Source organism: Poecilia reticulata, chromosome 5, assembly GCF_904066995.2.
Source record: "Poecilia reticulata chromosome 5, P_reticulata-male-v2, whole genome shotgun sequence".
Taxonomy (NCBI): Eukaryota; Metazoa; Chordata; class Actinopteri; order Cyprinodontiformes; family Poeciliidae; genus Poecilia; species Poecilia reticulata.
Window position 1 is genome coordinate 8,003,243 of NC_088834.1, and position 18,141 is coordinate 8,021,383.

The 18,141-nt window shown below is 36.1% G+C and overlaps 1 protein-coding gene across 1 annotated transcript; it reads left to right on the top strand.

Moving 5' to 3' along the window:
* Window positions 1-1,510: 1,510 nt before the first annotated feature.
* On the top strand, window positions 1,511-17,756 carry rem1 (RAS (RAD and GEM)-like GTP-binding 1). The gene is made up of 5 exons (XM_008409145.3): window positions 1,511-1,797; window positions 4,559-4,947; window positions 6,811-6,893; window positions 7,588-7,795; window positions 7,882-17,756. Exons 2-5 carry the CDS (start codon window positions 4,593-4,595, stop codon window positions 8,157-8,159), a joined length of 924 nt encoding a protein of 307 aa, XP_008407367.1. The 5' UTR covers window positions 1,511-1,797; window positions 4,559-4,592; the 3' UTR covers window positions 8,160-17,756.
* The last annotated feature ends 385 nt before the right edge of the window (window positions 17,757-18,141 follow it).

Here is an 18,141-nt window from a genome sequence, read left to right on the forward strand (position 1 = left end):
AAAATATGGAAAGCCATTTATGCCAAAAAAACTATGCAAAGTTTAGCACTAATGTTTAACACTTTTCCTGCAAACATGTCAAAATAGACTCTTATAATTCTGATAGCCTGTGTTTTTCATTTGTGCTGAATTTTAATCATCTCTTTAATCCAATTATGAAAAAATGAATCTGATTCATCTGTAAACTGATTTATGCAGAGCAGTCTGGTCTTACTTCTTAAAGGTCAGTCTGTGGCCTTTAAATTTTCCAACTTCCTGCTGCAGTTTCTTATTGAACTCACCTCCTTTTTTTTGGTTCACCACCATTTCTCACAGTCTTCAATTAATTAAATCTTATAAAAGTCAAAATACCAACTAAAACTTCCTTGTGACATTTTAGAAGAAATGTATTTACCTAAAACATCCACACCTATATTGTCTATGTACCTCCAGCTGTCATCAGTCCAGATTTGGGGTATCCTCTGAACAGGTCATGAGTCAATTTATTAGCACATTACAGAAACAACCCATCTCTGAGATCAATTAACCAAACAGTGATTTTGGACTGTGAGAGGCAGCTGAAGTGACTATGCTTCCACAAGGTGAACATGGAAACATCACACAGAGTCTAGGGTGAGCAGATTTCTTGAATATATTATTCATTATTTCAAGGCATCTTAGGGCATTGACTGTTACACAAATATCTAATTTATCAGACAGTCCAGTGGCTGAGTCCATGTCCTCTGTTGGGAGGTCCAAATAATCTAACTTTACATGTAAATTAAAGATTTTCTAATGTCTTGATCTCTGCCAGTATTCTGTGTGACAAATTTTAGTCCAACCTTCATGGTTCTCTTAGAGAGAAATGATTTCTTCCTTGCAAAGCTCCTCTGACAGATAAACTTGTTTTGTCCCTTTCTAATTGTAGGGGCTCTTCCACACCAAGAGTAGCAAGAGTTTGGGGTGCAGCGGTGGTATCAGGGTAAAGTGTGCAAGCCAGGTATGGAGCCGTCAGTCCTCCATGCAGCCGTCACAGCTTTGAGTCCCAGCCTGTTTACCTTTGCTGCATGGCTTCCATATCTCCCACAGCACACTTTTCTGTTCATTCACAATCTTAAGAAGGCCACTAGAGCCAATTAATAAAAAAAGAAAGAAGAGTAGCAAAAATGTGCTGTAGATTTTTGAAGACTTCTTTTAGCATCTTGTGATCTGCTTTTAGGGTGAACTTGCTTGGTCTGTCAGAATTTAGATAAAGTAGCAGCTTTCTTCTTGCCAATCTTCCATAAAGATCAAATTTGAAAAGAGCATGATGAATAGTTGTACTGCCAAACTTCACCACATCTCAGAAAATATTTAATCTTCAGCTAACAATTTGACCTATAGCAAAAGAAAATATATTGTTTTGTTTTTTGTTTGTTTTTTTTTTAAACAAAATTTAGAACAATAGAGCAGAAGAAAAGAGTCAAGCCAAGTTGTTTGTGTGGTTAAAATGTGTCTTTTAGATCAAGCAGGAAGTGACCAAAAATGTTTGCTAAAGCAGCTCACCCTCCACTCTGATAAAAGTCCTGCACACTCTCCCTCCTCAGATATCTGTTTCTGCTCTGCTGTCTCTCTTACACACACACTCACACAGAGGGAGGCTGATAACTGTGATTCCGCTGCTGAATTTTTAACGCTGTTGTGGAACTTTTTTTTTTCCAGCCGGGGTTACTGTGGCACCGGGGTACTATTACACTGACAGAGACGGGGAGACCGGGCTCAACTCTTTTCTGTTGTTTACTGAGGCTACACTGACCCAGACTGTGCATGGAGTGTATGGTAGGTCCAGATATTTACATGAACTGATTGACATTACTCTGTAGCCTTTTAAGCATTGCATGTGTTAAGTAGTTCCTGTACCGAGACAGAAATCATAAAACTTGTAATACTGTATTTTTTTTATATTATATTAACTGTGAAATGATGTCTATATATCTGTACTTACTTTTAGTGCATATAAGCTAATGATATTTAACATACAAGGTAGTACTTTTAGCCTCACATAGAGTCTATTCCCTGTGTAGACTTCTATACAAATCTGTGTATGTTTCATTTCTTCTTGAGATTTCTTGTTACCTAATAAATAAGTCTGGCTTAAAGGAAGTTAATAAAACAAATTATGTTAACTTGCTAAGTTGTGTACATGTTTTATTACCTCTGGGATTGTTTTTTATGAAAACACAAAGAATATTGGCAACTTTGCTGTCAACAGATAAGTCCAATTTCTTTAATAAGCTGAATAATTTTAAAGTAGAGAGCTGGTCGTTCATGGTTTATGCTTGGACTATAACTACGTAGCTCTTGGCCGGTCTAAATGGTGCTCACCAACCTGCCTGCCATTCTTGGCATCTTTAAATGCTTGAATTATTTATTGCAGGAGGTTTGTTTAAGTGTTGCTGCTACGTCCTGCACAGCTCATGTATTGGAAAGTTTTATATCTTTCAAATAGCCTTTTGCCAATACTGTCTACGCAGTACTAATTATTTGAGTCATTGCTGTTTTCCATGTAAATCAACTTGTGAGGAGTTTGATTAGTTTTTGAGGACAGTTTCAATTAAAATAAACAGAGAATATAATTGCAGAACCTGCTGTTTAGTGAATAAAAGCTACACCCATTTAACTTTTAATCAGACTAAAGAAAAGGCGCTGTATTGAAGTAAGTCAGCTGACTTATAAGCCAACAAACCAGAATCCCTTTTTTATGGCTCAGTATGTCTTAAGTGTAGTTGTATAGAGTAGTTATGAGGAGTCAGTATCTAACTCAGTACAATCTAGATAAAAATTATACCTTTTAAAATAAATCAGTGCAATTGGAAAAAATATTCCCAACACACACAGACACATGCTTCAAAATGTTGATCATGTTACAACTTTTCAAATATAACAGTGTTTTTGTATGTTAAGCATAAGTTTATGAAGAGAAGACTTTGAGTATTTTTGCAAAGGATAAAATGTGAGTAACATTTATTCCAAAACAATAAATATACACACTAAAAATTAGCAGAAATGGGTGTAATCAGCATAGTGATATGACAGTTTCTATACAGGAAGAATTGCTGGTTAGACAAAGAAAATTCATCATCAAGACAAAGATGTTGATCCCTTGAAAAAACAGACACACAATGAACAACAGTCTGATGCAATCACAATAAAGTCTAAACATACTTTTGAGATTTGAGTTGTTTTATATGGGATAAATTCAGTCTTTAATATATTTTTCCTGCTCTGAGTATCTGTTAGCTTCCTGCATCCATGAGACGTTTTCCGATTTCCAAAGTGGTTCATGCAGTGGATCACGAGAGGTATCCACTGCAGTTAAGCTACTGACTACTTAAAATACTCCGCACAGCCCATTTGAAAATGTTGACGTTCCTTTAAATAACATTTAAAGGAATATTTTTAATTAATAATAATTAATAGTATTATTAATACTAATCATACTATTACTAATCATAGTATTATTAATAATAATTAATAATAATTATTAGCATTATTAATTATTATTAATCAACACATCCAAAACCCAGGGAAATACCAAAAACACAGACATATTCTAAAAGAATATAACAAGGTTTAAAAAATATATTATTTTGTATAGTTTGATACTCTTGTCAATTAAGTATTTTGTTACAAAATAAATCCACAATATATTACAAAGGCATCTGGAAGATAAAAAAAACACACATAAAAGACACAAACAGCTTCCTGAAATTCCAGATTGTTTTCTTTTACAGCAAAAACATAATTTTGAAACAGATATTGTGACTGAAAATAAAAGTGAAAAAAAATTGCCAAAATTGAAATTAAATTAAAAAAATTACATTATTTTTCTTTTAAGTATTTAAAAAAGTTTGTATTGACAACTAATTAACTTTTATGTTGAGTTCTTTCCACCAATGGCGTAAAGCTATTGAAATATATGGTTATTTTGAAATTGAGCACAAAGTTTTGTTGCCAGAAAATACTAGAAATTTGACTTACCCTTATTTCTGAGTCACAATATAATCTCAGAGTCTAAGTATTGCTTGAGACAAAGGAAGGTACTTTGAAATACATCAGTATAATTGTTCCTCCTTACCTTTCTGTCCACTTCTGTCTCACCTATCTCTCCCAAATATATATCTGCTGGTGTCTGTCAGCAGAGAGAAAGGGTTGTGTGATCTTATGCAGCAATGTGACTCACTTGCTTTAGGAGATAAACGCTGTGACTTAATCAAAAATTTATCAGACCGTTGTCATGTTTACTACTGTGTTTAATGAAACTTGAGTTGCACCGCTTCCTCTGTGAGTCCTAAAGAAACTGCACTTAAGGTGAAGAGGAAGGGTCAGGTTTTCAGTGTACAGGCTGCCACATTGGAGTCTGCATATTTTTAGGTATAAGAAGGATGAAATCTCATTTTATAGAATCTGAGAATTTAACTCATGATTACTTTAAGGATCAGTGTTTCACTAGAACCGCCCTTGATGTACTTTTAACATACATCTTATGCTTTATAACATCGATGATTATAAAATTTAATCTGTCCCATTTTCCTCATAGGCCCATCCCGTCCTGATGCTGTTACCGTAACATTATGACCCTTAACACTCAGAGAGATAAGGAGCCTCTGCGGCGTCGAGGGAGCACACCAATTCCTCCCCTCTACCAGCAGCTAAGCGGGACTTGGGACCTTCAAAGATCCCTGAGCACACAGCCAGCACGTCCCGGTCCAACTCGCAGCCACCCTCCTTTAGGGCAGTCAGCATCTTACCATCCCGGAGACAAGTCCTTGCACTACCGCGCTCACTGGAGTTCTGACTCAGATGACGACTCACAGAGTGAATCAGAGTGTGTTTACAGAGTGGTGTTGCTTGGCGACCATGGTGTTGGGAAGACCAGCCTCGCAGGCATCTTTGCTGGAATCACGGAGAAAGATGATCAACCTGGAGGTGGGATGCTGTTTGTGGAACTCTTTAATAAATTAGTTGTCAGTGTGCTTTCATGTTTTCAGCTGTGCCTTAATTTATTGCTTTTTCATTAAACAAGATGTTCAATTTATTGCACTCTGTAAATATCTCTGTGAACTCTGGTTTCCATCAGTCATGACAGGGTCCAAAGTTCTCAGCATCATTCACAGGAAATGAAGCATGAGGACAGTGGAAACAATGACTGTCATGTTTAGCTTGCCACTCTTTCTCTAGATGCATAGCTGTCTCAGCATCTTCCATCCGTCCTCACAATCACAGAATGACTCTACGATCTAGAGATCCTGGCACCATATGGCCCCCACAACCCGCCACACTGCTCCTTGTTCTTCTGACTGAAGACAGCTTCAATCATAGCTGCTTTGTATTTGAAAATATATGTTAAGACTTGTACAAAGTTTTTTTACACACTATTTATAATCTTTGGGGTACAAAATATCACATGGATGCAGAAAACCAGGTTTCTCTGCTCAGATTTGTGCACAGTATCTTTGACTTTGTTGTGGTATGGCAACCTTGACAGGCCCGACATTATTGATGAGCTCTTGTGTCATGTGACTTTGGGCCTCTGGCCATGATTGGCAACCCATATTGATCCATGAGCAGTCTGACACACTGTGAGGACAGGGTTGGTGTGCAGTTAGTTGTACTGAATTAACTCTGGGTTTTGTTTTTTATGTACATATTGTAGACTCAGAGATTGTTTGTGCTGTTATTGTTTTCTCATTTGTCTCAAGTTATTCTGGTGGTAGATGTGTTTTAGTTTTTTGAACTTTTGTCCAGTTTTTGGCCAAAGTTGAGGTTTTTCAGAAACTAGTTTCACTTTGAAGATTCATCACTTTGGTTTAAGCTGAAATTTCCATAAAGTTAATGGTTCAATTTAAGTGTAAGCTTTTGACAGCACCTCAAATGCGATTTAATCAACTGAACTCAATATTTTCTTCTCAAGAGATTAGAAAAGAAAATGTAGAATAACATGAACAAGTTTGGAGGAAGTTTTTAACCAATCCAGTAGACACCATAATCTGATATCACCCATAAAAAAATACATCTTTACATAGTTTAGTAGTCCATGATTTATGATTTATAAACATTTATATTTCTTCAGGTCATTCAGAAAAAAATGTAATTTAAGTTTACTTAGAATTTTAAGACCATGTAATGATAAAGATAATACTTGGTGTCAATCTTGTTTTATAAATGGTAACAAGAATTTGCGTAGAATAAAAGAAAAGCCTGCAAAACGTAATTTTAATAACCAATCAGAAACTAAATATCATCAGCTATAATGAAAGGAATTTCACACTAAATTAACTTGACTGTTTAGTAAAATGTCATTGAAAAATTCTGATTTTTTAATAGATGTGTGAACATCTTATATTATTATCATTACATCAGTCTCATAAAACTGTCCTGAATTGACAAAATATGGCAACAAGTTTCTAATATGGCAACAAGTCATCCAAAAGGAGCAGCATTAAATGGCAGGATAAATATAAAATAATCTTGTTCAGTTTATTTATTAGCATGATCTCTTTGCAACAGGGCTTGTTCTAAATAATATTTTTTCAAATGTTTTAATTCTCATAACTGCCAGAGTAATTTGAAAAGCATTCACATTGGAAAAACAGAAAATAATCAAAAAATCTTTTGCACAAGGGTCCAGTCAAGTTTATTGTTATATCTCATGTCAGCAACAAGGCAGCTCAAAGTCAAAACCTTTCATATGAATGAATCCAAAACTCAAATCCAACATAACAACATAAGAAATAAGAGATGCTAAATTTTCCCAACTGTTTATGTGCCTGTATTTATTGCCCCTCACAGAGGAAACATATGAACGGACACTGATGGTGGATGGAGAGGAAACAACACTAATTGTCATGGACACATGGGAGGGTGATAAATCGGTATGCTGTATTTGAGTGAGTGTGTATTGGTGTGGAAATATTCTGTCCAGATAAGCAAGAAGCATGTTATGAATGTGTGTGTGTATATATGTCATCCTTGATAACAAAGGAACAAGTTCTGAAAATGTAATTCAGACCATGTTTTTCTAAAAAAAATGTTTTAAATAACATAGTTTTGCTTAAAATCCAGCACAACCAATCAATTGTCTTGGGATTAAGCATTCATTTGTGTTGGTAAAATACTTTCCAAACAGTTGCTTTCTTTAAAATTAGTGCAACCATTAAAAAAGAAAATGTAGTATTATTGGAAATAGTCATGGTTAAATTGACCCCATTCATTTCAAGGTAAACAACTATTTCTTTCTGTAGTTTATTTACCAACATAATGACTATTATTTATTAACGTGTTTGTCAAAATTCAACAATATGAATGAAAATGTACAATATGGTCTTTACAGTTTCTAAAATTATGAAAATAACCTCAAACTAAACATCACTAACTTGATAATGATAGTATTTTTTAAACAATAAGAAACCACAATAGAAATGTTTGTAGAAAAATAAGTATCTATGCCACAACCCTATGCAAAGTATGTATGACCCTAAGGGTTAAAGGTGACTCACTTTCTTTTTACTATCCCTTTATTCTGTTTAGGAAAAATTAAAAAGTCTCTGTTGTTGTGTCCTCTGTTAGGAAAAAGGAGACCCATCCTGTCATGATGACTGCCTGAAGGTGGGGAGTGCTTATGTTATTGTTTACTCTGTCACCGACCGCTCAAGTTTTGATTCAGCTGCTGAGCTCCGCATAACACTGAGGCGCGCTCGACAAGCCGAAAATCTTCCCATCATCCTCGTAGGAAACAAGAGTGACTTGGTCCGGGCCAGAGAGGTCGCTGTGGAAGGTGTGGTCACTGATCCATGATTGAAAAATGGCTAAACATCATTTGATCCTACTTTAATAATTTAGCCTCTTTCCTTTCTTTCCTAGAGGGCAGCGCTTGTGCGGTAGTGTTTGACTGTAAATTCATTGAGACGTCTGCATCCCTGCAGCATAACGTATCCGAACTGTTTGAGGGCGTGGTGCGACAGATTCGTCTCCGTCGGGACAGCAACGAGGTCACAAGGCACAGAAACTCAATCTACAAGCGTAAAGAGAGCCTCACCAAGAAGGCCCGCCGTTTCCTGGATCGACTGGTGGCACGAAACAACCAGCGAATGGCAGTTAAAGTGCGCTCCAAGAGCTGCCATGACCTAGCTGTCCTCTGAAGACTTGCTTTCATCAAGACTTTTATTGCGACTTCTTGAATGATTGCCTGTTTGTGATACTGTGGAAAATAGCATCGGCTGTGTCTATCACGACCAGCGGGTCAGACTCAGACAAAGCTGTCACTGAAAGATGAGTGAATAGAAGACACTGTGACTGTGGGTCCTCTGTTTTACTGTTTTGTGTCAAATTCGTTGTGACTTTACCTCCAAATGACGTCAATATGAGGATTTCAGATGAATGTAAGAGATCACCATTCTATGGTTTAACAGTGGCATGAGTGTGTGTGCAGGTGTGTGTGTGTGTGCGTGTGTGTGTGTGTGTATCAGTAGAGGTGATGTGACATTGTTCATCATGGGGAACCTGATCACTGTGTCCACCCTGTTGTTATCCTGAGATTTCTTGTGTTCAGATTAATGTGCTAAATAAAATTTTCAAAAGTCATAAAATCATGTCAACTAGAGCTGTACAAAATTACTTATTTTGAGATTTTTAAATACTTTTTTAATTAGCATTACATACTTGGCAGTGTCTATTGAAAAAGTGAAAGTTCTGTCATTTTTTACCCCTTCATCCTGCCCAGTTTCCTGAAGATAATATTCTGTTGATGTTAAAATATGACATCAAACCAAGTCATGTTGCTTTTACCATCATTACAGCCTTATAAGGGTGAAACACTGCAAAATTACATAATATTTAATCTTCCAGGAACCTAGCACTACATATATGTACATATGTACCAACCTGATTAAAATGTGAAGCACATAATCTGAAAGTGAGGACCCACATGATTATCTAATATTATGTTAAGAGTTCATGTAGGAGGTTCATTGGATTTCCCACAATACTGCTGACTTTACCGATCCAGGGTGTGTGGTAAATGAAAGAAAGACAATGACAACTTTTCAGTGGTCGCTTGAAAAATGTTCAGATATGAATTCATCATTCATGTCATCAAGTGAAGACCAAGGAATATGGTGGGACTTGGGGGATTCTCTGCAGAGGATCTTTTTAAGTTAAGTGGCTCATGGTCACTCTGTGGTTTTATTAAAGCCAGTGATCATGTCTTTTGATTTAGCAACTCCCAGTAACAAGTTGTTGACTTCGCTTCAGTCTGTAAGCCATCACACCTCCTCTCTGTATGCTGACTTGACATTTTTATTGATGAAATCCACTATGGTAAACTTTGCAGATGACATAATGCAGTTTGATCTGTGCACTGCTGCACAGTGAACAGAACAGGACTGAGTACACAACTTTGAGGGACCCCAGTATTCAGAGCCTTTCTGTCAAAATGTCAAGGATCCAGTTGCAGAGGGATGTGTTTCCACAGTAATTCTCAAGTCAACAAACATAACTAAGCAAATAAACCTTTTGCCTTGGATTCCTTCTATATTGAAGCAACAGAAAATTCTTGTGAGTTATTGGGAGGAAAGACCAAGAGACATTGACATTAGATTTTCCTAAAAATTAGCTTCCAGCTAGCAAAAGCCCAGTGTAAAAACACAAAACGTAACCCTACAGCCTGGTTATTTTGGCATGCTTCATAATGTATATTTTCAAAGATATTTTGGTAAGAAAGGTATGATTATAAATTAGCTCATTACTTTTTCATCTGTGTACAACCAAAGAACCAGTTTATTGACAGAAAAACTGGCTTGTTAGGCAAACTATTTTTTGCTACAAAACACAGCTTGTGTCAAGTGAGATTATCTGGGCAAATTTTGAACAGAGTAAGAAAAAGAAAACAAAGAAAAGAAAAAACAGAAATGTACTGTTTTGTAAACCGTCACTGTGTATCAGTGAATGCATTTTTTAAAAATAGATTCCTTAAAACCTTCTCATCAGCATGTACGCTTGTCAAGTTCACACTGGTAGCTATAAATTTAACAAATTTTGAAAAAGAAGAATGCTTTTGAAATTTTTGACAGTAACTTATTTATTTACCATTTTTTCAGATTAACTTCTTTCAGGGAAATCTCCTGGTGTGGCTTGGTTGTTTTATTCAGTTCTGTCAGCTGAAGCTACATGGATCAAACATTAGTAATCCACCTTGCATAAACACACTGTCAAAACTCTTGAATGTTTACGGTTGCCTTGGTAATTTGCTGTCTGTTAGCCAATGTCTGCTAGAAGAAGTTGTTTACTGAACGGTCGTTATGATAACACAGTCTAATGCAGACACCTCTATGTGACTGAAATAAAACAGGCCACATGTTGGGGAGATTGCCTTTGGGATTTCCCTGCTTGGAGTTTAGTCTACAAAAAATACATTTGATGCATGCTTTTTGTGCATATTTCAGTATTGGGACAGCTAATGTTAACAGTGACTTCTGGAAGTATAACTTTATTATGCAACACTAATTATACATTATAATTCATAGTGGATGCTTTTTTATTATTATTTGGTAAATATTAAAATTCTATTTTTGGTTGACATTATTTGCTAACCTTCACTAAACACAAATGTTAGATGTTATGAGCCACCTACCCATTCATTGGCCACTTTTGATTTCCCTTAAGTATGAGTGAATATTCACAAAACTAGTCATTTTGTTCCCTCACCATTAAATTAAGTGCATTTGTTCTGGTTGTTTTGTACCTATGTGTTTTTCTAGAACAGAGTAGTGATGTCTAACCAGGATGTTTCCCACCAATCATACATCAAATCATACCCACCATTGAGACATTTCATCTCTGCTATTAATATTCTATTATGTATTCATTTATGAAGTATGAAAATACTTTACAGCTAAAAAAAACTAAGTACATATGCCATAGTGCAAACATTAAGTGGTTTGTGTCTGGATAGAAAAGGAAAGTGGGAAGGGATGAAAGTGATGAAGAGGCAAATTGACTTGGAGCTGTGCATCCATTTCTCTATGTGATGGACTGGAGACTTTTCCGGGGCTTACTCTATTGATCGTGGGAGATCTGTAAAGTCTGTGAATTACAAAGTGAGCATACTGAAATAACCTGGTAACAGCTCAAAGTCACAATGAATTACTTCTATTTTTAAAGGAATACTAAATGTTGTTTTTGTTAGAGCAGTTTCTGGAGTCAAACATCAAGCAAAGGTCTGGAGGACTTTTAATTATTTACTCTTTTTGGAATAGAAATTCCCACCTTTAATTATGAATGTAAAGTACACATATTCAAATTTAGAACTGCGTTATGTGTACTTTAACTTAAACATTTGGTTATTTTTACCAAATTGATTAGCTTGAATTGCCCTGATATGATGACATGGCAAATAGCACAAGTTGTGCTTAGAGCAAAAAATGACCAGTCACTTAGAAATGATAAAAATGTTATCTATGAAGTCAGAAAATTCTAATTTGTGTGTGTACAACTTTAAAAATGTTCATGTACAGACCACCAGAAATATGTTTGCCTGTCTCTGTGTGTGGAGTCAAACTGTGGAGTAATTTGAGTTTAGAGTTAAATAAATAGGCACAAACAGTTTTAAGGAAACATGATGACGTGGAATATATATGACATGCATTGAATGTTTTCACTTTTTGTTTTTTTTATTCAGAATTGTTTATTACTTTCATTTGAGTAGCATATTTATTGTACTAAAGGGTTGGGGTTAGAAGTATATAGTATATTTTGTAAACTAAGTGATTGAAGAAAGACTTCATTATTAGTTATATTGTTTTATTTGATTCCCTTTTGACTCCCACACTCTTGACTCCCTAAGAGTGTGTGTACATTTGGATAAATGTCTGTAACATACTGTTTACATACTGGCAATCTGTCCAGCCACCTCTCACCCAATGACAGCTGAAGATAGGCACGAGACCCCTGTGACCTTACATGGATAATTGGTTATAGAAAATGGATGGGTGGATATTGTATAAATAAATAATTTATATTAGTCAGCTTTACTACATTCTACAGATTTTGGTGTTGGATACTAAATGTTCTCTTTCTCAGTAGAAATTCCAACTTCAGCAGGTTTTCTCATTGTCTTTCCTTCTGGGAAAACAGAAAATCTGATTTCCATTCCAAACAACCATTATATTGCTTGTGATCCCTTTCTTAATACAGAAATTTAAGCCAGTCAGGTTCATTATTTTGTGATCCCAAACTTTTTGCTTTGTTCTACTTGCTTTACAGACATTTCAGTCAATAAATGTAAATGTGCTGCTGTATTTTCCACATTTCCCATAGTGCTGCAGATGGCAGCCTTCAGATGATGCTGGGGATGCAGGATGGGGGGGGGGGTGTCTGGTTCTTCGAAAGAAGAGGAATGAAGTTGAACTGCTGTGAAATGACATCAAGCTGCTTTGGGTGAGTGCCAGTTTTATCTCCAGCCCACATCAGACAGCCTCGCTGTCCCACTTTTTACTGATCAAATTTCCTATCTGTTTATTGATCAGACGTTTTGGCGACACACATGTACAGCGCGCACTCACACAAACAGACTGTGTTCTGCAGGGACAGTAGATGGAGGAGTGTTAAACATTGATTTGATGAGGGTAATGGAAAGAATGCCTGACTCTGCTTAACCCCTGTGACACACACACAGAGTGATGTGTAAACATCCTCTCAGTGGAGGAGGACCAGAGACTCAAAGCTGTGAGTTCAGCTCCCTCCTGAATCTGTTAAGAATAGCAACGCCTGACAAGAAGTCCCTCCTAGGGGTTTCTTCTCAGTTCGAGGTGCAGAGGGTGATGAAATTCATTTTCACAGGAACTGACAATTTAAAGCTCTTTCTAGCTAAATTGTACTGTATATTTTTCATATAAAGTGCTGATCCAATTTTGTCAAAAATAATCAAGGATAAATAAGAGCGATAAAACCAGGAAACCCTTCATGTGTTACACCTCACTGCATGAAATGTGCTCTATAAATAATGGATGATTGATTGATTATGCGGTCTGTCCGTTCAGGTGGATGGCCTTGTCTCGATAGGTTTCCAGTCATGCCACCCTTTTCAGATGATGGATTTAACAGAGATACTTAAGATTTTAAAACTATTCGGATCAGCTAACCTGTCTTTAAACTCAGCCATAACGTTGTCACTAACTTGGCTGCTGTCTTCCTTGGTCTTCGTGATGCTGCTTGGCCTTCAGAGAAAAGATGCGTCTATACTGAGATTAAATTACACACAAGTTGACTTTACTAACGAAGTTACATCTGAAGGCAATTGATTGTGTTTTAATTAGGCATGTAAGCATCAACAGAGGGGAATACAAATGTACACTTCACACTCATGCATTGTTTTCTTGTTTGATGATCACAAAAAATTCTTTGCAACAACTTTTCACTGTTTGTGAGAAATCTTTCTTTATCTTCTTAGAAAAAGAGCATTGACAAAATCATGATCTGTTCAAACTCACCAGCACAGTGCAAACTTATCCTTGAGTTTAGAAAAAAAAACGTCACATAAACCTTTAGTTAAAGTACCGCAGGATTAGAAACAGGAGTCAAAATGAGGTCACAGTCAGAGATCTTAGATCTTAGCTAAACAAATAAAACAAAGCAGACCATCAGAGCAAATTTTTCTGGGAAAACATTTTATAGTTTTAAATCACAACGTAAGTATGAATAAATAATAATAATAAAAAACAGAAAATCTAATTAAGCAATCTATAGATGAGTCACCAGCATATGTGTGGCTCCACAATGTTTTCATTGGTCAGGTGGCCGATGTTCTGAGCAAAGTTTAGACATTTAGTGCTGCTAACAGTCAAACTCCTGCGTCGTTTTCTTTATTTTTGCATTTTTAAACCAAAACAGATGAAATCAAGTTAATTGCAATAATAGCCAGTGAAAGAAAGTTCTAGAGGACTGAAGAAACACATCACATATTCTTCTGTCTGTTTGATTATGTGTTTATTTCTCTTGGCTTGTACACAAAAATCCAGTTTGAGTCCAAGCAGACAGATAGCTGAATGCCTCTGTTTATTTGTTTTTCCCTTTTGCTTTTCATGAACCAGATGAGCTGACTTGTGAAGCCACAAGCCTTAACCCTTTCTATGTGACTGTCACGCTATGTTGGCACATCAAAAAAGACTATCCCTGTAAAGCTGATGTTTTCCATCTTTTCTTGTTGATGCTGACCAAAGGCAGTTTCATAAGTTATTAGTTTCCACAGGAAGTCCACAGAAGTTCATTCCTGCATGTAGAAACAGTGACATTTGTATTCTGGGACGTACCCCTCATAGTAAAGTGTCCAGAAAATCCCCGGGCTGCAGTGCATTATGAAAACAATGTCACAGGGGTGTCAAACAAAAGTGTGAAGATTTGTACCACTTTTTCCCTTCCAGGTGGAAATTTCTTGCAGGTTTATACTGTATTTATTCCAGTAACCTCTTTGGGCTGGTGTCTCAGCACCATAAGATAAAGTAACGATCTGATCTGACAACCTGTCCTGTAAAAAAACAGTAAAGTCCTATTTATAGAAATGTTAGAATGAAAGGGTTGCTTAGCAGATGTGCCTTTCAAATGAAGGTTTGAATCTCTTTGTGGACCTTTCTGAACTAAATACTTAGCTGGTTAAGCTTTATTTCATTTGTTTGATATCTTGCTCCTTTAATGGACTGGTTACCGCTGTCCTATCTGTAGTTATAGTAATTATTCAAATGAATAACACTTAACTGCATAAACAAATACTGCTTCATTGTGAGCTGTAAAAAAGTGTATTTCTTATTTCTTTCTGTGCATGTACTCACCATGACTGATCTGAACATCATTCTCAAAAGCCTTTCAAACATTTCAGCCTCTTTGAGGTGTGCTTGATTTACAGACAGAGGAGCAAACACAGAAAGTCAAACAGTTGGCTGTATTTATTTAAACGCCACAGTCTCTGCTCTGTCAGTCTCTGACTCGGTTTATCGTTCAGACATCGGTAACTTTGCCTCAGTCAGATAACTAGTGTGAAAAGTCTTCAGATTAAGTTTTTAATACTCTGGCTCCCCCTGCTGGATGTTTCTGTCCTTTCAATCAACTTTTCCATCCTACTACCTGCTCTTTTTTCACAGCACTTCGCTTCTTCACGTCTTATCTCCTCCACTAAATTGGATTACATACAGAATAAACTGAAGCTACATGTAAACACAGTAGAAGGAGAAACAAGGATAATGATTCCGTGCTGAACTGATTTTTCTATAAATATATTTGTTTTACTTGTTTGTTTTTATGGATGGAGACATTGTGCTTGTTATCTTTACCAAACAGACTTCAACACAGAAAGAGCATCACTGTAAAAGATGCATATTAGTGTAAATGCATAGTATTGTGTGCGTTTGTGTGCAGTGTTTAGCTGCACACAGCAAATTTTTAGTCAAATTTTGCATACTAGATCAGTTTTACATTTTTCTTTAACTATTGCGAAGTGCTATGAGCCAAATAAATTGCATTGTTTGAGGTTATTTTAGGGCTATTAGTTGTATTTATCTTTCATTTTTCTACCATTTTTATAGTATTACAAAGCATTTATTTAAAGAAAAGTAACATCTGATTTAATGTGATGAAGAACTGAAATCATAATTTTGAGCTTACACAAATATTAATGATTATGTTTCAGAATAGTAAGAAATTACTCATTTGTAACTGAAAGCTCATATTTCAATAAGATGTAGTCCAGAAAAAAATATTAATTTTTTTCTTCTGATCCTACAAGTGTAAAAGAATTCTTACATAACTCAATGGCAACATGAAACAAGGGACACGCTTTGTTTAAAAGTGCTTAACATTTAAAATAAAGTTAAAATCAATGTCTCTATAATAAGGTGTGAAAGTCTTGGAAATCAGTGAAGAATGTAGATACACCTATTGTAATGTCAAAAGAAAAAAACCTGAGAAACAAAGAGTTGTGTCATACCTTCAGAGGAAAGTAGAGATGATCTGTCAGGGTTCCAGTTGCCTCCATGACAAACAGAACATGCAGACATGCCATGTTTTACATGTCTCCAGAGACGATCTGGCTGGGTTTTACATGTCTGAGAGGTAAATTCCTCATCCCCCAATGAGACAAATTACAGGTAAAACTTGTAAAATTTATTGTGAAATTGTTAGTCGTGGTACTCATTGTTTCATTTGTTGTAATAGCATTTCTATTCTAATTAGACATGCTTTTTCAAAGTCCTGTCATTGTTTTAGTTAATGAATTACAGTAATTATGCTGAAAAACTTTGTGTTCCAGTCTCTTGTAAGTACGAGGCTTGAAAAATCAAACTGACAGCACCATCATAATAGAGTTCCTAATTTGCCAGCTCCATGCATGGAAAGTTGTTTTCCTGCCAACACGAAGAAGACAGATGTTTTTTGTCTGTTTGTTTCTCAGATTAGTTTTTACATCAAGGATTTGGCCTTGGAAATTTATCCATCCATCCACCCATTTTCTTTACACCCTTGTCCCTTAGTGGGGTCAGGAGGGTTGCTGGTGCCCATCTCTAGCTAATGTTCCGGACGAGAGGCGGGGTCACCCTGGACAGGTCGCCCGGCAACACAGAGACACACAGGACATACAACCATGCACACACACACTCGCACCTAGGGACAATTTAGACAGACCAATTAACCTGACAGTCATGTTTTTGGACTGTGGGAGGAAACCGGAGTACCCGGAGAAAAGCCACGCATGCACAGGGAGAACATGGAGACTCCATGCAGAAAGACCCGGGCTGGGAATCAAACCCAGAACCTTCTTGCTGCAAGGCAACAGCTCTACCAACTGCGCCACTGTGCAGCCCGGCACCTTGGAAATCATAAATCATTTTTATTTTTACTGTGCTTCTGTTTTTCACAACCATTTTTTTATTTTTCTATTTTCTTACTTCTTAAATAGCTTGTGGAGGATCCTCCATCTTTTCCTCAGTGTTAGTATTTAAGTGTTTCATATAATATATTTAGAATTTCACTTTTTCTTTGGTGGTGGTTATTGCATTAGGTTGTTTACTAATTTGGGTGCACACAGTTAGTAAACGCCTTATGTTTATTTAAGATCATTAATATGTTGTTTTGCTGAGTTTAAGGACTGGCTGGCAGAAGGGGGTTGGCTCAAAAGAAAACCAGGAAGTGGAACAATCCATCAGGCTGCTGGAAGCAGGGGACTTGATGTGAAACAATCTGCCTCTCTCCACTAATAGCATAGCCTCTCTCCACTAATGGCATAATTGCTAAAACCTTTTTGGTATTAGTTTATTTTGGTTTTTATAGTTGTGATAAAGTTAAAATGTTTTAGTTTAAATTAGTCATTTATGTCTATACATTATTTGTCTTTGTCTCCTTCCCTAACCCTCCTCGTTTGTGTAGGCTAGCCTGTTTGTATAAATTCCCCTGTGTGTTCATTGTTAAGTCAGTCTTAGGTTTGTTATGTTGCCTCAGTTGATTTCTTTTGGGCCCATTTTGTTATATTTTTTAGATTTGTTGTTGAACCTTTTTGTTAAGATATTCTTTGGAAAAAAGAAATAGAAAATATATTTTTATATATGCCTTTGTCCTTTTGTTTTACTGGTCGGACCGTCACATAGCTTTAGAAAGTGTACTTTTTCACTTGACAAAAAGGTGTCATTGTTTGGTGGTGTTTTGGATACTTTTAAAGGATTCGTCAAAGATTTCTGAATAAAAGACTTGATCCAATCATTTATTATTCTCAAAGATCAAATTATCAATCAGGGCATCACTAACTTGACTGGATGATCAGTTTATCCCATGCAATGTTGTTCAGCCTTTAAAAAAAAAAACAAAAAAAAAAACAGCAGGTTGTAAAAAAAAATGACCAGAGTTTAAATCTTTTAACATCACAAACATAAAGAATAGAGAAGAGTTTTGACAGAGAAAGGTGTGAAATTCTCAAATTTATTTTCACTGTGAGTTTTTTTTCTCCACAATTTCCATTGTAGGATTATATAACGATTACTTAAAAAAAATTATTTTGTTGGTATTTTCTTCCATGTTGATCAAAAACAAAGATACATTTCTAACAACTCAGACTCATCTTCCGCCATGGGTTAAGGTGGCATGTATGTT

Coding starts and splice junctions, on each gene's coding strand:
- rem1 (XM_008409145.3), top strand. CDS start 4,593: ATGACCCTTAACACTCAGAGAGATAAGGAGCCTCTGCGGCGTCGAGGG. Junction 4,948..6,810: donor GAAAGATGATCAACCTGGAG/GTGGGATGCTGT, acceptor TGCCCCTCACAG/AGGAAACATATGAACGGACA. Junction 6,894..7,587: donor CATGGGAGGGTGATAAATCG/GTATGCTGTATT, acceptor GTCCTCTGTTAG/GAAAAAGGAGACCCATCCTG.